The sequence below is a fragment of the Hyaena hyaena genome, unplaced genomic scaffold, assembly GCF_003009895.1.
Source record: "Hyaena hyaena isolate Hyena2069 unplaced genomic scaffold, ASM300989v1 scaffold_115, whole genome shotgun sequence".
Classification (NCBI taxonomy): Eukaryota; Metazoa; Chordata; class Mammalia; order Carnivora; family Hyaenidae; genus Hyaena; species Hyaena hyaena.
Genome location: NW_024080747.1, coordinates 913505 through 935686, shown reverse-complemented (window position 1 = coordinate 935686; position 22182 = coordinate 913505). Strand labels below are relative to the sequence as shown.

General features: G+C 41.9%; 1 protein-coding gene across 3 annotated transcripts; it reads left to right on the top strand.

Annotated features, from left to right (window-relative positions):
- The first annotated feature begins 792 nt into the window (after positions 1-792).
- Positions 793-21486, top strand: CUNH5orf63 (chromosome unknown C5orf63 homolog). 3 transcript variants are annotated; one of them, XM_039236704.1, is made up of 4 exons: positions 793-836; positions 15419-15539; positions 19685-19741; positions 20905-21486. In XM_039236704.1, exons 2-4 carry the CDS (start codon positions 15426-15428, stop codon positions 21061-21063), a joined length of 330 nt encoding a protein of 109 aa, XP_039092635.1. In that variant the 5' UTR covers positions 793-836; positions 15419-15425; the 3' UTR covers positions 21064-21486. The 3 variants fall into 3 exon arrangements, with proteins under 3 accessions (XP_039092635.1, XP_039092632.1, XP_039092633.1); XM_039236701.1 differs by having other exon boundaries at positions 20893-21486; XM_039236702.1 differs by lacking the exon at positions 793-836 and adding an exon at positions 9518-9570 and having other exon boundaries at positions 20893-21486.
- Positions 21487-22182: the final 696 nt, after the last annotated feature.

Here is a 22182-nt window from a genome sequence, read left to right as displayed (position 1 = left end):
CACACACAAACAAAAACAGGGTGAAACAGAAATTCCTCCAGCTGTCCTTAGCACGAAACTGAAAGAAAGGCCCTATGCATGGCCTGGTTCCTGCCTACCCTATGCAGCCAGTTTTCACCTGTCTCCGCACTCCCTCTACACCTCAGCCATACTAGTCAGTCTTTGGTGCACTGCCCGTTCCCGGCTCCCTCCAGTGCCACCCTGCCCAAGGAGAGCTCTGCCCCTGCCCAATGTGGCGCTTCACGGGTCCCTGGCTAAAATCTACTTCAAGTAGTCACTTCCGGCTTTTCATAGGTGCACATTCCTTCCCTGTCAATGTATTTAGCTCACTGAACGCATGGCCTATGTAAAGAATAATTTCCTAAATGTCTGACTTGCTTACGTAACTTTAAATTTGAGAAAGGTACAGCTGCCAGTTTCATCCACCATCTTGTTCCCCATAACCTAGGTCGGCCAGGACCCACGGGAGGAAGGCAGTAAACATTAAATGAATGAGTGAACAAACGCCAAGCATGAGTCAAAATAGCCTTTCAAAAAGTTGCCTTAAATGGTTCCCAAACAGACTGGGTCACTCTTCCGTGGCCTTTTTCTGTTTTGTCTGTCTATGTGTTTTTCACAGTTTGACCTTGGTTTTTGCCTGTCTCTTTTCCCGCGAAACAGCGAAACAGCCGAGCCGCGGCGATAAGCCTCAGAAGAGGTACCCGAGGTGGAAGCGTGAAATCCGAGGGGCTGCAGGCCGGGGCGGAAACGCAGGGCAGGGGGCGGGCGCCGGGCCGGCTGGGGCGGAAGTGCCTGGCGCGAAGCGGAAGCGGCGAAGTAGGCGGCGGGCGGCTCAGGTGGGTGCGGGTGGCCGAGCTGCTGCAGGTGGGCGCTCACGTCCCCGCCCGGAGCCCGCACGCGCGCGGGACGGAGGCGGGGCACGCGAGCCCTTTGCTGTGCCACACGCTGCCGATTTCGATTGTTATTAGGGGGATTTTAATTAAACCGGAGCCGTAAATGCACGAGCCTCTCCAGGGGAGATTATTGGCTTGTGCGCGCGCGTATGCGTGCGTGCGTGCGTGCGTGTGTGTGTGTGTGTGTGTGTGTGTGTGTGTGTGTGTGTGTGTGTGGGCGCGCGCGCGCGATGACGCTCTGGGAAGTCAACAAAATAACGAGCGGGAAAAGGCAGCTTTTTAGAGAGAGCAGAAAACATCTCAGCTTCACTCTCTTTCCAGTTTTTCACAGATGCCCAGTCCCGGGTTTAAGTGAATTCAGTGAACTGGTAATATAATCTCAATTGGCAGCCTGCTGAGATGACTGCCTTTTTAAATAAATATTTTTGAGCAGCCACGTTGACCTTTAATTGAGGGTAAAAAGGTTGAAAGGTGCAGTAGGCAATGTTGTGAGCCCCAGGGCTTTTTGGGCCTCTCAGCTTTACTGGCAAAAGCTGTCCCCTGGGAGGTGAACAATGGGAGAATAAATCAGAGATTGTGTAATTCTCAACAAATACTTAGCCTTGTCGGTCACCCCTGATGAATACCACCAGATACGATTTTTTGTTTTTTGAGGGAGAGGGAGGGAGGAGAGAATCCTAAACAGGCTGTATACCCTGGGGGTGGGAGTGGGGGAGAGGGGACCCCGGTCGTACAACTGTGAGATCATATCTTAACCAAAATCAAGTCTTATGCTCAAGGAACTGAGCCACCCAATTGTATCTCATACAGTTTTTTAATAGGTCCAGAGGTAAAGAAGTCCCAGTGAAATCACTAACATGAATAGGCAAGTGCCTGTTTTCTAATGCTGTCTTTAACAAGGTTTTTCCCTGGATGAATTTTATTCTTGTTTCTTAATACAAAGTGTTTCATATAGTACTTTATATTGTAGACCACTTAAATATATATATATATATGAGTTGCCTGGGTGGCTCAGTTGGTTAAGCCTCTGACTTTGGCTCTGGTCATGATTGCACGTTTCGTGGGTTCCAGCCCTGTGTCAGGCTCTTTGCTGACAGCTTGGAGCCTGGAACCTGCTTCAGAATCTGTGTCTCCCTCTGTCTCTGCCCTCTCCCTGCTTACACTCTGTCTCTCTGTCTCCCAAAAATAAATAAACATTTAAAAACTTTTTAAAGAATAAAATTAAATTTAAAATATATATGTATATATTAATTATAATGTAATATAATGTAATATATATTATATATATAATATATATATTCACACATACATACATACAGTGTGGCCCAACTTGACCCCAAGCTATAAGCTCCTCCAGAATAGGAATAGTGTCTAGGACCTGTTAACCCCCCAACACTTTCTATTTCTAGCACTTCCCAACATTTAGCAGGGCTCTTTTAACTACACATTGCCCTGGTTAAGCAGCAACTAGTTAAGACATACTGGAGCCATGTCTCAGTGTGCGTGGTGCTATACAAGTTGAGGTAGCTATTACAGGCCACAGTCTTCTCATTTAGTAGTTTTATGAGAAATAACTTATGAATGTGCATATGAAGCTCCTTGCTCTTTATTTGGAGTTGTATACATTGAGATTTAAAACACTTGGAAAGAGAGGTGTCCCCTGGAAATACTGAGTGATTATAGTAATTCCAGGGTAAGGCAGGACTAAATCCTGCTACTGTGCAAAATGTGATAGCCTAATAACCTGGGTTCTGTTCTGCTGAAGAATTGCCTGGAACCAGAAGGGTCTTGTGGTAAAAATTAGGATTGCTGGCACTGGTGCTTTAGACAGGCATGCTCCCCAGATTTCCTTTCTTCATGTTTGCTGTGGTCAGTAGTAGTCATTTGCTGAGGAAGAATCAGTTTTTATTTATTTTTTTTTTTTTTGTCTCTTTCATTAGAGGAAAACGTTGCTATGCGGTTTTACTTGGATGGATGGATGGCGGGGAAGGTATAGAAATGAGGATTTTCCAACTTGGGAATTTATTAAATGGTACTTCTAGTTTATTCCAGATGCCTGGCTTTGTTGTACCTTTAAGTACCCAGAGGCAATGTGGAGATATGCCTTCAAAATAAGTTATTTTTTATTTTTAAAGTTTTTGTATTTCATAACATGTGCATAGTCTAGCTGGCTGATGCATTCAGTTACTCTAATGCCAGTTTCACACGCAGCAAGACCTTGAGGTAATATGGTACAAATAATAAGGATTTTTATGTTCCTTATTTTAAATCTAATTTCGCCATTGCTTTATTCAAGGAGTGTACGTCAGAGGAAGCCAAAAGCCAGCTGGGATAGTTCCTGCATGCAGTTTTAATCTCGTTTGCAATTATTTTGAAGGGAAGAAACCATCTGGATTCAGGGATCCACACAGGTAGCGGGACTAGGCAAGCTTCCTTGGTCTGTCCCCATAGCAAGTTCAAGGGACAAAATCATTTGAGAAAGAATATGCAAAATGTGATGTCTTGGCTATGTCTCTCATAGATAATTGTCCCACATCTCTAACATCCCAGTTACAAGAAACTGGAGTTCTAATCCTTACCAAAGATGGGGTTTCCAGAGCAAACTCAAAATACCTTTACTTTGTAACAAAGTATCCATCTCCCAGGATTTCAGAGCATCTCACCAAGAGTCTCTAGTAACAACCGTTTTACTACTATAGGCATCATCACTGCAGTATTGTATTTTGTAAATCTTTCTTCTGCCCAAGGTGTGAGGTCCTTAAAGGCAAAGAAGGTATCTTGGCACTCATATTTTTAGTGCCTGACACGCTACAAACACTCAGTACATGCTTTAGAAATGAAAAGACAGTGTCCCTGAAGAGAGGTTGGATCTATAACATCATTGGGAACGCAACAGGTAGAGAAAGGGATATAAAACAGTAATCTTTCAAGAGATTACTAGATGCACTTGTAAATACTGCAGATACTAATGCTTTGATGAACAGCTTGGAGTAGGGAAGTGCGTATTTGAGAATCTCTATGTCTATGTGGTCACCAAACTGCTTTCCAGGGAGATAGGACCTGTTTAGCTGCGGGGCCTTGGTTGTGTTGAATGGGGATGCAAGCTGAAAGGCTCCAAGAGCCCTGTCTACACTCTCCATCCAGCCTGCCATGCTCCTCACCCAAAGACCCCTTGAGCAAATATTTGAAGAGTGTCCTTTTGAAGGGATACTAAATTGCTAGCTTACCTAGGGCACTAATATCTTCGTTTTGTCCTGCCTTAAGGATAGAGGATCTATGTATGGTCATTATTTTAAGGCTAGTTTACCCAAGAAACACAGAAAGAAAGCCACAATCATCTTTTCTACTTTGCTTACGTTCCCAAGGAGTTGCAAGTTGACTGCTTTTTGTGTGGTAATGGGGCAGGCGTGTGGGATACACTGCTCCCTTCTGTTGCCCAGGGGATTGCCGCAGAAACCAGAATGTTACTTCTGGAAACACACGAACTTCCTTTCTTTGTTCCTGTACTTTTTCCTGTACTTTTTTGTATTAATCATGAAATCTTGGGGAAATGGCTTCTAGTTTAGTCAGGAGGAAGGATATGAGGTTCAATGATTTGATTTTTAACTCTTTACTTTTTATTTATTTTCTTATTTTTAAATATTTTTTTTTTTTACTCTTTACTTTTTAATATACGTAGTTCTTCCAGTCAGCCAAGAGGAAGGATACTGTTACTTAATAGAAATTCAGTCAGTTGAGGCAGCCTAGGACCTAAGACTGGGGGGGGAAGGAGATCTAAGTTCAGCTCAGTTTCTCCAGGTTCAAAAGTGAAGTTAATCTTCTTAGATTTAGAGACCAGAACCTCATTCTTATAATAAAAGAATTCTGCTGTCTGAAGCTGAGCCTTTCCTCACTCTCCATCCTTAAATTAAGGCTTAAACAAAATGAGGTATCTGTTATTTGCTATAGTTGGAGGATTTATGTATAAAGCTTTCTGAGGTTTTGGGGTTCTTTTTTTTTTTTTTTCCTTTGGAAGAAAGGAGGTTGAACTTGGAGATCCCTTCAAGTTCTGAAAATTCTGTGTTGGTCTCATTATGTATAAAAATAAGCCATTGTTCAAGGAAGAAAGCATCGAGAAATGAACCGAAGAAAGCAGTGTGAAAGGCTTCAGTTAAACATTAGTTTCTTTATCCATAAAGCAAGGGGATCTTCAAAGTCACCTCTCAGTTCCAAAATATGAAGATAATCCCATGATAGATGTTGTCACAGAGTAGGAGTCAGAGGATTGTAGACTCTTCTGTAACTGAGGGTTGTGGGAGCAGGACCTTGTGGGTACACTGATCCCAACATCCAGAATGAGGTCTAGGTATTGTCAGAATCTCAAGTCCAAGAAAATGCTGGATTTAGTAAGTCAGAGTTTCCAAAGTCACTTGCTACAAAATGGCTAAAAATGAATGAAACGTCTTTTCAGGTCTTGTGTGGTCATGAGGATAACTTTGCCTCTTTGGCAAGGTGAATTGGAAATGGTGTAGTATTAGTGATGAATGGAAGACATTGCCTGGATGGATGGATTTTGAATTGCAAATAGTTGTTTTTGGAAATGGGAGTGTGTGCTTTGTAAATAGTAAGGAAACTGTCGTTATTAGCTGGGTACAATAAAACTAAGATACTTTACTGAAATTGCCTTCTTTCTGGGTCAGCCTTAAATATCACAGATACCTTCAAGGGGAAATGGGTCGTTTTGGTTAAGAAGGATAATGTGGAAAGGAGTCAGCATAAGTCCTTATGCACTTTGTTCCCATCCTAGAATGATTGTGCCCTCATCTTAATGCCATCTTTATGGAATGAAGGAATTTTCAAATTGGTTTTTAAACTCTATTAAGCCCTCATGTATGGTATAACCCAACCACATTATTCAGGTTTTCTTGGCTTTCAGGAACAGCTTTGCAGCCATTATGTCGTAATTGTACTGAACATTGTTGCACACTCTGAATTCAGAGTATGCCTCTCTGGCTCCGGGCCAGACGCTGACTCAGTGTCTTTCGGAGGAGAGGAGGGGTACAGTGTGTGCTAGCCCTATTGTGTTAACACGAATTAGTCCAGAATCCCCTCTGGACTTCTGGGTGCTAGGGGGAATGTATAGTAACAGTACACTGCTGTTTCTGATTAGCATCTTTGTTTTGATTTTCTCAGCTGAATGTTTCTCTGCAAACCCTTCCCCGACATTTTCATGTGCACCAACCCCATTACCAAGCAGACTCCTCTAAAAGCAATGATCTGGAAAGTGTGTCTGCTAAGGTCCAGGGATTCTAAAACAAACTCTTGTTCACATGAAAGATTCCTCTCCCCTTCTGCCTCACATTTGTCAGCTTGCGAGGCAAACACAAGGGTGCTTCTGGATGGGGAGAAGAGTGCAGAGATGACGAGGGTCTGTCATTAAAAATTACTTTTTAAATGTGTCAATTAGTAAGAGAGAAAAATACATTCTGCCTCTTTGGAGGCACTTTTCCATCTCAGCTGCTCAAACAGTTGCAAAATGAGTGGCTGGCAGCACTAATGTCACCTCCTCTGCTGGGTCTTTTCCAATGCCAAGGCTTCTTGGTTATGATTGAGGAGCTGGAGAAGCCAGTGTGCAGTGAGCAAGCGCCTTTACACTTCTCCCTGGATCTCTGTGGGAATTATGGTCCTCTTTAAATGGTCTAGTTGAAAACTACTCTAGCTTCTTTGTTTGGGGCCTTTCAAAGCCCCAGGCTATTGCCATGCCCTTTCTTCAGTGTGTGATGCCTCTTCTCTGATCAGTAGGACATTTGATATCACAGCCTGTGGGCACAGTTTCTCTGTCTCTATAAATGAGATAACAGGACAAGGGGTCGCATTTATGTTGTACAGCTGATGAATCTGAAGCTTAAACAGATGAGGAATTGCCCAGCATCTCAGAGCTAAGACAGTTGTCTGTCTTCAGGATTTATATTTATGAAATCCTCACCCGGAAATGCACCCAGGAATTCAAACATGCAGAATTCCAGCTGAAACTCTCTATGAAGAGTGATATTTGAAACTTTAAATGAGGAAGTAACCCATTTGTGCTGATGATTTAGTGGGAGCTGTGTTATTTACGTGTATTTTGTCCTAAAATATTCAAAATTACTTTGGAACAGATTTCGTCTTGAAAGATGATCAATAAAAATCTAACTTTGCCGTTTCCAAGCAGCTTGTCTGATGTATGTGCACTGAGCACATCACTGGTTAAAAATAGCTGAATTTTTTAACCTTTGAAAACATAATGGCAAGTATCAGGAAAAGCAACTGGAAAGGAACTGGCCTTGGTCTAAAACCTATCAAGGGGAAACCTCAACTTCTCAAAAACTACATTTCAGTGCCCTATTCTGTAATTTTCTGAAACCTGAGGAAGCTAAGAGCTCGAGAAAGAAATCCAGTCTCACCTACCTGAGCTTTGTGACCTGAGTAGAAGATAAATATGTTGGTTCAATCAGCGATATCCTGCCTTAGAAATTCCTATTTAAGTAACATCCACAGTCTAAAGTTTTCAGCTATTTCTGAAATGTTTTTTCAGTTTTGCAATTTCCTGTTTCTGAGACTGCTATAGTAGAAGTTTAAATCTTCCTATTGAGGCCAGTAAAAGCACATTTTAGTCAATAGAAACAGCATCATAATTTTTGGTAACAATACCTTTTAGTATTATTTTAGTAATAAACTTAAGGCTGATTTCTCTATTCTGTTTTATAATTTATACAAAGGTTTTTTACATTTATTATCTCTTTTGAAGCTACCCAATTAGTGTTTTCCTTCACTCTTCTCCAAACCACTGCCTCCGTCCTCACCAGAAATATCCACTTTTAGTTAAGATGTTATTTTAGGCAAAAACTAGACAGGTAGTTCATCTTAGGGGTAGGCCTTGGTTGGAAGATTTCACTGCTTTGGAGCAACATCAGACCCATCCCATCTGATTTGTGGCAGATTTCTTTCACTACACCTGTTCTCATTCAGGAAGCACTTTCTCCCCTTGGCCTCTGTGAGGACACACTTCTCTGGGTACCCTTGTAACTCCCCAGCCTTTCCTTCTGCTGCCTTTGCTGGCTCCTCCTCTTCACAACTTCTGCATGTTGGACTGCCTCAGAAGTCTGTCCTGGGCCCCCTTCTTTTTCTGTATCATTCAAATAATCTAATTTCTAGATTATTTAAACAGATGATCTCATCCGTTGCCATAGGTGTAAAAACAGTCCCATAAGTGACAGAATCCCAAATTTTTTTCTTCAGTCCTGGCTTCTCTCCTGAATACCAAACCTAGATGGTGACTGTTTCCATGAACTCCAACTTGTCCCTAACAGAGGTGTCAGTCCCATATACTCCTCAATCTGTACCTGCATCACTTTTCCTTATTTTAGTAAATGGCTTGCCACCCACCAGAGGCTCAAGGCCAAAACTGGAACTGTCTGTACCATCATCTAAGTCCTCATATCCAACTCATTGCCAAGTTCTGTTGGCCCAATTTCTGTCCTTCTCTTACCATCCTTTCTTACCTTGACTTCTGCAGAGGCCCCCTAATGGGGTCCCTGACCCCCAACCCCCATCCATTCTTTACACAGCAGCTAAAGTGATCTTTTAGAAATGTATATAAGATCATGTCACTTCTTTCTTCTAAATCTAATTGTAATTAAAACTTTAAAATAGCGCCTGAGGACATAGGTGATCCGACCCCACAGACTTTTTTTGAGCCCTGTCCCCTCCCTTGTTTACCCTGCTTCAGCCGCACACTCCTATTTGTTTCTTCCAGTACGCCGAGGCTGTCCTCAAAGCCATTGCACTTAGTATTCCTCTCTCCAAAGTATGTCTCCTTCAGATTTTTGCACCTTCTCAGCCTTTAGTCTCAGCAAAACCGACCCCGGCTCAGAATACTTACATCAGGGACCTGCCTTAATTACCATCACATCACCTTGTCTTATTCTCTTTCTTCTACTTGTCACTATCAGATATTGTTTGACTCCAGCATCACTGGAATATGGATGCCATGAAGGCAGGTACCTTGCTTTCCTGGTCACCACTGAACCCAGCCTATAATAGCATGTATCATATGGAAAACGTCATATAATTGTTGAATAAATGAATGACTCTCCTCCCACACCCAAGCTGTCACAAATGACCTCTAACTCTTTCTCGCCTCTGTCTGTCCTCCTTTCCTCTGCTGTCTGTCTGCAAGCTGCTGTTAGATCACTCTTCCAAACACTGCTTTTATCACATCACCGTCTCGTTTAAAACCCTTCAGTGGCTCGCATCAAAGAGGCCATGACATTCGTATCACAGTGCCTTTGTGTCTAACCCCAGCTTCGGGATGTTTCCCCTTTTGTGTACGTATCCAAATCCTAGATGATTTAGGACCCTCTCTAGTGAAGCCACCTCTGATCTCAGCCCACAGTACTCTTCTCTTCTTTTCCCTCACCGCATTTAGAGGTGGCCATTATATGTCCCGGTTGTAATCCCTTCTGTATTTATACTGTTTGAGAATTTAACTCCCTTCTCCTGAATCCACTGAAGTATATCCCTCTTTTATTCTCTTTGCTTGTATCTAGTGTGTGGAGGTGACTCTGCCATGTAAGAGTTTTACTTGGAGGGGAAAAAATGGGCTAAACCAAGTAGGATGAAGAAAACAAGCCTTACTTTTCCTGAGAATTTGAAGGAGGTAGGATACGGGGACACAACGCTTGTACTAAGTGGTGGGTGTAAATACCTTCCGTGCAGTTGTCATCTTACTGTACTGGCAGGTCCCACACTTCAGACAGTTAAAGCCAGAACAGTGTGCTGAATGCAAATTAACATAGCACCACTGAGTATAGACCGTGGGATGGAGACATCCAGATACCCGGAAATCCCACAGTCATGGTAGTAATTTGAAGAGGAAAAAATGGGGTTTTGTCTCTAGGCACTCATGTGACCAGTCATTCCTTTCTGGGACTGATTTTCTACTGGCTTCTCTGGCCCCCCGTGTGGTGAAGCTGTTGGCAGTGAAATCTGGAAAAAGAAGCTGCAGGAAGGGAGGCGGACATGTGGTGTGAGAGGCCGCTTCTTGTTCCCCGGGTCTGGGGATAACGGATGGTTTCATATGCCGTGTGGGCTCGAATCAGCAGTCCTACTGCATGGTCAGAAAGGAGCTGTGCTGGTCGTTTCACAGTAGAGAACACATAGCGAATCATTAGTTTGTATGCCTGAAACTAATAAAATGTTCATTGTACCACAATTCAAAAAAAGAAGAGAAGAAGGGAGCTCCACGTGATGCCATGTACAAGTGGGCCCACGGGCAGGTGGCCAGCTCAGACCTTTATCGCGACATCTTGCCTCAGCTGGCTCCACGTCATAGGCAGTTCCCCTGGCCGGGCACTCTGACTGCAGAGGCTGCGGAGCTGAGCACCTGCGGCCCCACCCGTGTCAGTGACGGAGGGCCCCACTCTCTGCCTCTATTCTGTAGCCTCATTCTAGCCCTGCTTCCCCCCTTGGGCTTGATGCCTCACAGTATCTGCTCCATGTTCAGCTTCAGTTGCATCCCTTTATGCTGCCCGTCCTTGTCACCCAAGATCCCAGGCTGGGCTCCCACTTGTTTGGGAGAGAAGGAGGTTTTGACACAGGTGACACAGAGGAGTGCTGGTGAGGCAACATGTGGCCCTGTTTCCCAGGTCGAGCCCAGTGACCCACATGGGTCCCCTCAGAGCAAACGCATCTCATTATATAAACTTTCAGTAATCTGAAATGACGGGCTTTTGTTCCCAGTAGAGGTGTGTGGTACGCGTGTGTGCACGCGCATGCATGGGTGCGTACACGCGTGTGTTTCTAGTTATTCGGGTAAAAATAGGAATGTTTTACTCAGGTGGTGATGAATGCGAAATGAGGAATTAGCCTCTCCTATGGCAGAAATGACTAAATGGAAGCCCTGAGCCCCTCCTTGTGGAACACACGTTCAGCAAGAGCTGCTGTAATCGTGTTTGGTTAATGTCAGCTCAGCATTAAATTTACATTATACTCTTGCGAAGAAGCTCCAGCATTACCTGTTAATAACCAAGGCAGTACCTGGGCTTAGACAGACTTTTCCATTTTGCACATGAACTAACACTGCAGCCTGCTGATGAGGGATCATGTGAGCATGGAGATTTGGCTGTGCCAAAAGGATTCTTTGTACGAAATAAAAATTCTGGTCAGTGAAGGTCAGTCTCTCTACTCAAGTGAGAACAATGTTGTCCCTTCTAATCAGACACATGCAGTGTTTGAAGAATCCAGGGACCCCACATAAGTGATACACAGCCCTGGTCTGGGCAGCATCTCATGCAAGAAATGAATAATCCTTAATAAAGGCTCAAATGGCCCTGGCTTCTTTCTGCACTGTAATCAGTTGCTTTAATAGTATGCTCTTGAGTGCCTCATAGGGAAAATGCTATAAAGTTAAGTTATCTTCCTTATCCTGCTTCAAGGAGGACTGAATGGGTCCAATCAGCCCTCCCCCATGTTGTATTTGATTCTGCCAAAAAGACCACTGGAGTCAGCCTCAGTTTTTTGAAAAGCTGGCATTCCCTTTCTCTTTCAGGGTGATCCACGCCTCTGAGCAGCAGTGGACTTGAAACAGCAGGAGTCACCCTCTTTATTGTTAGGCTGTGGAATTTGTTTTAGGCACATTCTAAATCCAGTCTTATGCCTTTTACTTTTTTTTTTTTTTTTCTGGTCTGTGACAAAGGTGACCCAATTGTGCTTCTTTGATATTATGAACACAGCTCGTTTTGCTCATATCACAGAGGCATGTAATAAAATACAAAGGATAAAATTGTGCCTGTGTGTAGTAAGGACACAAGTTTCATGACTAAATTCAATGACATAATCAAAAAGGTGCTGTCCTTTCCCAGTCATGAGCCAACAGATGGAGACTGCCTTTCACAGTATTTTTTTATAATGCTGAGATACTGTTCAAAAATAATAGAGCTAATGAAAATGTCACATTGACAGAGTAGCCTGTATTAAGATTTTACTTCAAGAAGCCATGATTCAGTGAGTGTGACATTGACAGCAAGAGTATTAGGGTTTACAGAGTGAGTAAAATATTCTAGGAAGAGTATTATAGAGTTCCGATTGGAGTATATCAATTTGCATTTATTTCTAGAACTAAGTGGATTCCAGTGTTCAGAAGTTCGGCCTTAAGATCTATTATTTCTGTCTAGGACAAGTATAGGGAACTTTGTTAATATCATACTCTAATATTCTCATACAGCGCATATAAAGAAAAAAAGTTAATTTAACAATGTGGTCAAATACATGTGCCTTTGGACATTTGGAAGATATGCAGGTAGTTAAAAGGACATAATGCTAAGGCATTTCCCAGCAAACAAATATGCCATGTTTAAGTGATTAAGTACATGAGAAAAGTTAGAGATGGAGACAGACAGTGGAAAGAGAACAAATTTTTTTAAAAAATTTTATTTCTGAGAGAGAGAGAGACAGCGTGAGCAGGGGAGGGTCAGAGAGGGAGACACAGAATCGGAAAGAATCGGAAACAGGCTCCAGGCTCTGAGCTGTCAGCACAGAGCCCAACACAGGGCTCGAACCCACGAACTGTGAGATCATGACCTGAGCCGAAGTCGGACACTCAACCGACTGAGCCACCCAGGCGCCCCGAAAGAGAATGAGTTTTGAACAGAATGGTTGCAGCATCACTGAAGACTGGGCTCTCTGGGTTTGGTGAACAAATATTTCAGCAAATCTGGAATGAACAGCATCTCTGTTTACTGTGACAGGTTTTATTTGTCTTGGGTGCAACCAAGACCACATGCTGTGTTCTGTCGTGTTGGAAATACTGAAGCAGATTTCCACTGTGAATGTGAATTTTTTTAAAGCCTTAACACCTCGACTCAGCTAGGTAAAAGCAGTAAACTCTCTCTTTCGTACCAGCCAGATTTCCATAAATCTTAAACCCTCCACAAGAAGCATGTAGGTACAGTTCACTGTCCTGGTGATAGTCTTAGGTCACTGACACAGGAGGCCTGATCCTTCTCATTTCTGAGATCTGTCATTCTGTCTTTAACAAAACAAATTTTGTGTTTCCTCTCTCCTTCATAATAGCTCAGCTCAGCTTTTTAAATTCCATTCCACAGGAAGATGTGTCACTGTGGGTAGAGGGCCTTCTCAAAACCAACGAGGGAGAAACTGTTCCTAGAGTAAACATGGCTAACAGCTACCTCCCCCTCCCCCCCCCCCCCCCCCCCCCCCCCCCCCGATTTATGTCCTGTGTAGACAAATCCATGCTTGGAAGTTGTTGTTTCCAATCACATTTACCTACTGGAGTTGTAGATTCTGCTGAATTTATGGAAAATGTGTATGCCAGGCCTTAACACTTGGTGAGGGTAGCATCCTGTGAACTTGTTTAGATCCACTTTCCATCTTGGAATAATGCTGGGTAGCAGATCCTTGCACAGTGCTCATCACATTTTCTCTTAAGCATTACGGAGGTCACTCACGTAGCCGGGAGATCCAGGGAAAAGTGGAAGGCTACCAGTTTAAGAGTGAAGGAAAGGTTATTGTTTTCACAGATCAGAATCCAATCTTTTTGTCCTCTGGTCTTTATATTAGTTTGATATGGGATGATATTCTTCTCCAAAATCCTATCATTCTATTTGAAATGAATTTAAGACTAATCTTACACCAAGAAGCCTAGTCAGCAGTAGAGATTAGCACATAATTAATAGAGTCGTGCTCTGCGGAGCAGAGTAGGCAGAGATCTGAGTTGGCAGTGAAGGGGTTGGGACCATCTGTAGTGCCCATATTCTTGTGGGCAGCCTGAAGAACACTAGTCTTTAGTTGTGACATGTGATCTGCTCAATTAGTGACCACTGTGCACACTGAATGCCTGATCAGGGTTAGAAGTGAGACTAAAGAGGTGGAGAAAGGCTCACTCCAGTACTGTAAATATTTGATCAAATATAGGAACACCTACTATGTACCGAGCTAATTACAGATGCTTGGGGACAGTGGGGTGAACAAGCACCTGCCCCTATGGAACTCACATTGTAGTAGAAGGGACACAGAGGAAAATAAATAGTTTAAGGCAGTAAAAGATGAAAGAAAACTGGGGCACTCAGGTGGCTTAGTCACTTAAGCGTTTGGCTCAGGTCATGATCTCACAGTTCATAAGTTCGAGCCCCATGTCAGGCTCTGTGCTGACAGCTCAGAGCCTGGAGCCTGCTTTAGATTCTGTGTCTCCTTCTCTCTCTCTGCCCCTCCCCAGCTTGCACTCTGTCTCTGTCTCTCTCTCTCTCTCTCCATCCCTCTCTCTCTCTTTGTCTCTCTGTCTCTCTCTGTCTCAGGAAATGAATAAACATTAAAAAAAACCAAAAACTGTAGTGAGGCAGTGTGGTGGGCTAGCCAGACTTGGTAAGGTAGTCACTAAGGCATGACCCATGCCAGATGAGAAGCTACTTTAGAGCTTTTCCTGCAGAAGGACTTTGAGTCCAGAGATGCTGATGAAGAAATGGCCTTTGGGTATTCAAGGAACAAAAGAGAATCTTTGTGGCTGCAGCTTGCCAAGATAAGAGAGGGGAACGTAAGGTGAAGTTGGAGAGAGAGAGTAAAGCAAAGTTGAGAAATGGAGATCCCAGGAATGAATTCATCTTGAGAATATTGATTCATGATAAAGTCAACTGTGCATCTGTGTTTTAAAAGTGAAATTACCGTATTTTGCAGTTTTAAGGACAAAACTAGGGGCTCAGTAGAATAACTAGGAATAAGTAGGCTGTCTTATGTGGAGAATAGTAGCAAAATGGGGGAGCTTCAAAGCCTTGTGTTTGACATGCTATTACCAAGCTGTTCATATTGGAGTATTGCCAGTAGTAACACCAGTACATTTATGTAGGCTTTTAAAAATGATGGCAGACTCCTTTTAAAATACTGAAGGAGCTGAGTAGATCTTTGTTGCTGAGAAGTCAACTTGACCGAATTCTTAATTCTCCCCTCTGCTCCTCTTCATACTGTTCTGTGCTTCCCTATCTTTTGTGGCAGAGGGGAGCATGGATCTCCTAAAAGACAGCCTTAACCTTCATTTGGGGATTTGTGCTGCTTAATTACTGTTTCCTTTCCCATGAAGGTGGCTGTGTGTCTTTGAATGCTTGCCTATAAGATAAGCTATGTCTGCAAATAAAAACCATCTCAGGAAGCCTCCCCATTTTAGGGAATCATCAGGATGCCGGCACAGTCTGCAGGTGAAATTTAATTTTGTATTCAAATTAACAAACCCATGCAGTTTGCTTGGAGACACCAAGTGATGGGGCACACAGCTCAACCATAAATATGGATATTTTCCCATTTCAATTCTGTTTCGTTTGGAATACAGTGGATATTGAGGCATCGTGGAGATGTGCCAGACATCTGGGCCTCTGACACTCCTGGACTCCAAGAAGTTCTCAAGTCTTTAAATTCCATCAGAGGCCTGCAGCTTACTGTTCATATTATAAACAGCAAAATCTAGGGCACATAAGTTTACTGGTCTTCTTTTCTTTTGGCAGAGTTAAGATGCTCTGGTTTCAAGGAAATAGCACGCAACTTGCCAAATACTCCTTTCGACTCCTCTTGAGAAATCGTTCTGCCTCTAAGACTGTTCTGCCTGTGCTGACCTTATTTACAAAGGTACAGAGTGAAAAAGTAAAATGACTACCTCAAAAACAAAAAAGTATTATAATGTTGGATGAAGAGAGTTGTACATTTAAGAAAGGAGAAAAGTTGGAAGAAAAGCAATGGAATAAACTTTCCTCACACCTGCTCCTCCATTTTTTCAGATCCACTTACAACAGCACTACTCTCTTTTCTTTTCTTTTAATCATTTGTTTATTTTGAGAGAGAGAAAGTGTGCATGTGCGAGCAGGCGGGCAGAGGGAGAGGTGGAGAGGGAGGGGGAAGAGAGAGAGAGGGGGAGAGAGAGAGAGATTGACACAGAGAGAGAGAGAGAGAGAGAGAGAGAGAGAATCCCAAGCAGGCTCCATACTATCAGCATACCCTCTTTTCTACCCAGATACCTCACTGTCTCACCATTTCCAGTTAGGAAACTAATATATTTAATAGTCATTTGATCCCTACATCAGAAGAAAGAACTATCAGAATAGATGGGGTTTATAAATATGTCACTTAGAAATACAGTTAATTATTATCATTTGTGGTAGTTCTGTTCTATAAAGTCACCACAAACACTGAATTAGCAAACACTAAACTGTTGCTACCAGGGGAAATACAGGTTCAATTCCTGTGAGCTTCTGGCCACAATGTTTTGGTCAACTGATTGATACATAACCTTGTTTAACATATGTTTCTGTTTAAAGACACTTAGTATATATTGTTGATTCATTAGCAAATGCATGGCCAAGGGCTCCGTATCTGATGCCTGAACAAAGTTTATCTAACACAGTATTTTCTCTGTAAGGCACATCACAGCCTTCTTGTGCTTAGAAACACTAGAAAGCACTTCAGCAGTGTGTGGGGGGACGGTTCTAGATAGCAAAATCAACAAAAAGCACAAACATGCAAAAAGCATGGCCATCAGTAGATCATGAAAAGGCTACTTGGTGACAATAGGAGATCTGAAACAAGAGGCAGATCATTGTCTTGTTTGACCTCAGCTGGGAATGTACACTTTGGGTAACTCAAGTTTTTCCCTTCTCTGTGCAAGTCCTCAGATATCTGTGAATGACTGCAGAAGTACCACAAGTAAGTTGCAGTAACAGGCAACTCTGCAAATACCAAAGCCACTAGTAACAAGGATTGACATTGCTTGTTTTCTTATCCCTAACACTAGTTTGAAGCCATCACTGTTTAAATTTTTAAGAGCTTTTTCCCCCCCTGAAATTTATAATACAAACATTACTGAATTTCCTTTTGCTAGTTAACATTTCTTTGTGTGACCTATAATCAAGGAAAGAAATAAAGTACAGGGTGATAGACTTAACTTTAGTGAATAATAGTCCCGATTCAAGCAAAAAAGCTCTCTTGTTTATTAGGTTTTTCAGATTTCAGGCATTTTAGCAACGTACAAATATCTGATGGCTGTCAGATCAAAGTTTAAGTCATTTTTAAAACTGATTTTCTTGGGGCGCCTAGGTGACTCAGTCGGTTAAGCATCCGACTTCAGCTCAGGTCATAATCTCATGAGTTGGAGCCCTGCATCAGGCTCTGTGCTGAACGTTTGCTCAGAGCCTGGAGCCTGCTTCAGATTCTGTGTCTCCTTCTCTTTCTGCCTCTCCTCCACTCATACTCTGTCTCTCAAAATTAAGTAAAATAATAAAACTGATTTTCTTGGTGAGGCTAGTTTATCTATAATACTCTTCATATCCATAAGTATACATTGCATTGTTGGAAAATATGGAATAAAAATATTTCATCTGTGTCTACAGACGAGAAATGTGTATGAGAATTAACTGCAAAAATAAAATAATCCCTGAAGGTTAATGGTGCTCAGTCAGCCTAACAATTCTGCATTATTTGTCAGTTTGAACAACAGCCAAGTTAGCCAAAAACATTTGCAAAAGAAAAGAAACACACTAATCTTCCATTTAGCTTAAAATTTGTATTGAATCCTTGATTTGAGTCATTAGGCATGTAATAAGATTGGCCAATCCCTGAGCCATTCACAGAGAGGAGGGACAGGATGCACTGATGGACTCACCCTCAAGTCAATAGGGAAGAGGGATAGGATACGCTGACGGACTCAGCCTGTCGTGTTCCACTCTTTTTGTTCAGGGATGGAGTCAGCAACTGCTGAGAGTGGCCTCTGTGAGGTAGAATCACAGAATTCCTGTGATACAAGAAAGGCTAGTGGGACGGCCAACCGAACAAATGTCCATCTGTTTCAGGGACAGAGTGAATAAGTGCTCGTTTGGTGCCATGGAAATCCTAGAGAAAAATGTTTGAATGGTCCAGACCACTGGTCTTTTTCAGTTCATAGGCCTCTTTAAGATCTGATGAACCTTTCCTCATAAAAATACATAAACACATGATAATTTGCACAGACCTCCATATTTACAAAAACAGAAAACATGATCTAGGTTCTACCGAAGTTTTTTACTATAAAAGCAAAACGTTGCTATAGTTGGTCCTTCTGTAGTTTAGCTTGTTCCTGTTTTGCATTTGCTCTTAAAATCCTTGGTTGGGGGGCACCTGGCTGGCTAGGTTGAGCATCCGACTTCGGCTTAGGTCTTGATCTCATGGTTCATGAGTTCAAGCCCCACCTCGGGCTCTGCGATAGCATGAATCCTGCTTGGGATTCTCTCTCTTTCCCTTTCTCTCTGCCCCTACCCAACTTGCATTCTTGCTCTCTCAAAATAAATAAATAAACTTTAAAAAGAAAATAAATAAAATCCTCTGTTGGGGGTGCCTGGGTGGCTCAGTTGATTAAGCATCTGAATCTTGATTTCGGTTCAGGTCATGGTCTCATGGTTTGTGGGATCAAGCCCCACATCAGGCTCTGCATTTATAGCACAGAGCCTGCCTGGATTTCTCTTTCTCCCTCTCTCTCTCCCCTTCCCCCACTCATGCAAGCTTGTGCACTCTGTTGTTCTCTCTCAAAATAAATAAATGTAAAAAAAAATTTGTAACTTTCTCAGAAAATTTCAACATGATTATCTTGAAACATAACAGACTTTTCACAATCTGTTTATTGATAATGCTCATAATAAATGATGGACCTAATTCTCTGAAGCAGGAAGTTAGGGCCAGAAAGACCGTTCTGAAGAAAAACTGCCTTTTGAGGATCTGGGTCCTTATTTTAAAACACGCTGGGAGTGAAGCTGGAGGAGGGGCCTTTCTTTTATATAACAGCTCACCTCTTCCTGTCATGTTAAAAAGCAGGTTTTATATAAGCATCGGTGAGTCTATTTTGAGCTCATGCAAGAGAACCTATAGCTAGTCACTGTTCACAGAGTCTAGGGCTGAGAAGATTCTGAAATCTGCCAGAGATCCATAGCATTCTCAATAGATTTCCCCACTAGGTGGTTAAAGAATACAAACAACAGGCACTAAAACCTGTGTGCTCCTCGGGTATAGAATCAACCTGGGAAGCTTATTGCTGACGCTTGTCATGAGAAAACAGGCAAACCATTAAATAGAGCTGGTACAGACATGACTCGAAGTAAATAGAGATTTCTCCCTTTTTGAAGGTGGGGCAATCACTATCTAACTCCATCTCAATGAGTTTATTCCTGTGGACTGATTAGGAAAGTCAGGCAGGTGACTCAGACGCTCGGCTGTTCTGGTGATGTCAGCCAGGCCAGAAAAGTGCTCCTGACACAGGAAGGACAAAGCCCTCGGACTGGAGTCAATGAAAGATAATCTTCCCCAATATGATTTAGATAAAGCTAGTAACAAAAAAAATATAAGCATCTAAATTTATGGTGTGTCTGTGTATATACACGTATATGCTAAATCTAGATGCTTACTGTGTTATCCATGTATATGTGATACGTACATAGGTGTATATAATGTATACACACATACATGTGTAACAGATATAAGCATCTAACTTTAGTATATATGTGTATACCTTTATGTATAGGTAGATTTATTTATCGTGAAAAATCAAAACCACTAAAAAAGTGCTGACAGCCCATTTACCATGAAACTCTAGCTATTTATAGGATTCTATGGCAATGTTTTGCTTTGGAAATAAAACAGTATAATTAACCTGGTAAAAAAAATCCTTCAAAATAAGCATAATCTGCTTCTTGTGGTTTTTGTCAGGCTACATGTCATTCTTTGGATTTAATGGCTTTATTTTTTCCTTCCTGTAGGATCCATGTCCCCTTTGTGATGAAGCCAAGGAAGTTCTGGAGCCTTATAAAAACAGGGTAACACCGGTTTTCCCCTCCGCTATCTGAAAGTAGAGCATTCCTATCCAATCTTCATAAGCCGAAGTGGTTGAAAGCAAAGGAGCAATTAACATTAATTTATGTAGAAAAATTTTTTAGCATTCCGAGACCCAAAAAATAACCTCTCTCAGGCTTTCCTGATACTTCAGGACACATCTTGCTAATGGATGCACAGAATAAGCCAAGCTAAGGCACAGATGCTCACAGACACAGTTCAAAGCTCTAGGGACTGGATGTTGAGATGCTGCACACAGGTTCTCAGGGAAGGAGCTTGGCGGTGCCACTCCCGCTGCTCACAGTGCGCCATGGCTCTAGAATGGCCAAACACTGAACACTGTTTTCACTTTTCACCTTCTTTCATGAAAGCAAAAGTCCCATTCTGATTGGTTTTCTCAGTTAGCAAAATGGGTACTAATGTAGGTCTTTCATAACAGCCAAGTGGCCTGATGCAAACTTTCAAAAAGCAGGGGACACCTGCCTAACAGAGTGTGGCTTTATGTATATGGGATGGATAGTGTAGGTAGTACAGAGTGTCTGCCTGGACCCTTTCTTTAGGAAGAGATTAAATGATTTTTCATTTAAATTTTCTTTCTACTCTTCAGAGAGAGATTTCAGTGCTAATTTCTACCAAACTCATTACCCCAAAGTGATTTCCTCTGAGCAGTGCTGGTTTTCTTACTCTCTTAATATGAATCAAAGCTAACGAGGAGGTGCAATGTTTATACTTTCTTTAAACTTTGGTCCCCATTCCTTTTATCTTACTCTTTCATTTCTATGGAAGTGTTTTCCTGTAGCAAACCATGACACCTTTCGTGTTCTCACATGCAAGGCACATCTGTCTTGATTCTCAGCTTCCCGGTTGGGATATATTTTATTTCACTGGAAATGGAGTGGTGACCTGATGCTGAATGTTAATAGGTGTGACAGAAAAATAGCCAAACAGAGAATTAAGGAATATAATGAAATCAATTAAGATGTGGAAATCAGGAACATGAGATCACGTGGGACCTCAAACAGACCACAGCAAAACCCTCCACGTGAGAGCGAGTCTGGGCATCAGGTTGACACTGTGGCTGTTGTATCATTCTGTGGTCTCCAAAATTCAGAGCTTTAGTCTGTCTCTGTTTCAGTTTGTTTTACAGGAGGTGGACATCACACTTCCAGAAAACTCTGCTTGGTATGAAAGGTATAAATTTGACATCCCCGTCTTTCATTTGAATGGCCAGTTTCTGATGATGCATCGAGTAGACATCTCAAAACTTGAAAAGCAGCTCCAGAAACTTGAGCAGCAAGGTTTATGATCCTCCACCCTCTCTGTCCAGATGGCATCTTCCTGCAGACACGATCATGGCTTTTCACACACCCTACCAACGTTCTAGACTAGGTGGTGGCCAATAAATGTGACCTTGCTTTTCCAACTGGTGGCAGTACTGATGTGGGAATGGTTTACCTGTGGGCATTTTATAAAATGAGAGGAGTGTATGGCAGCATGAGGATGATGGAGGGTGGAAGAAGTCTGTTTTATTTATTTTTCCCTTTTGTATTAATATGGAAGCATTTCACATTCACACTGGACAGTGCAGTTTATAGGAAGGCTCTGCATTCCTGCTGCTGCCCTAAGGGCTTAACTTTTTAATGAAAGAATAAATGCTCTTCCACTCAGTAGATAAAGTGAAATGTGAATTGTTAATAACTGTGCACAGTCAATAAAGGGATGTTTTAACAAATACATCTGCATGAAGCCTATTTCAGTGGGATTTAATAATACCTGTTTAAAATTAGAATTCTTTTTTTTGGAGGTAGAAGAGAATAATTATCCTAGTGAAAAAGGCTTCATTTGAGAAAAACAAAAAAAGGATATAAATTTCAAAAATGTATATAAGAATCTCAACATGTTTTACACGTAGTCAGTGAATTGATTCATAATATTTGAGGGCTGCCTTTGATGGTTATTCACTCATCATCAATGGAGTTAATTCAAATTGTAAAACAGTATCAGGTTTTAATTTCTTGGAGAAAATTCACTTCTGAACATAACTGGACAGACATGTCATCTAAAGACAATATTCTTCACCATTTATGTAAAGTATTAAAAATGTAGTTGTGTACCCTGCTTTATATTTAGGCAGGTTCGACCAATATAGCGATGGCTTCATTTTAAAACAAAATTGCCTTTTTCTCTTAAAATCACATCACTGTAATTTCTTCTATAATGAAATTCTTTTGTGAACTATTTTAGTGAATTTGGATATCGTGAGTCACTTGGCTAGATTTTAATTTGAGCAGTATGATTTAGTCTTAGAAATTCCAGAATATTAGAGCTGGCCAACTTTATACATGATCTAGTCCCACCCCCTCATTTCACACACAATGAGAAATCTGACATTCAGAGAGTTTCAGGGATTTAGCCTAAGGTAATC

Coding starts and splice junctions, on each gene's coding strand:
- CUNH5orf63 (XM_039236701.1), top strand. CDS start 15,426: ATGCTCTGGTTTCAAGGAAATAGCACGCAACTTGCCAAATACTCCTTT. Junction 15,540..19,684: donor TGCTGACCTTATTTACAAAG/GTACAGAGTGAA, acceptor TCCTTCCTGTAG/GATCCATGTCCCCTTTGTGA. Junction 19,742..20,892: donor TGGAGCCTTATAAAAACAGG/GTAACACCGGTT, acceptor TCTCTGTTTCAG/TTTGTTTTACAGGAGGTGGA.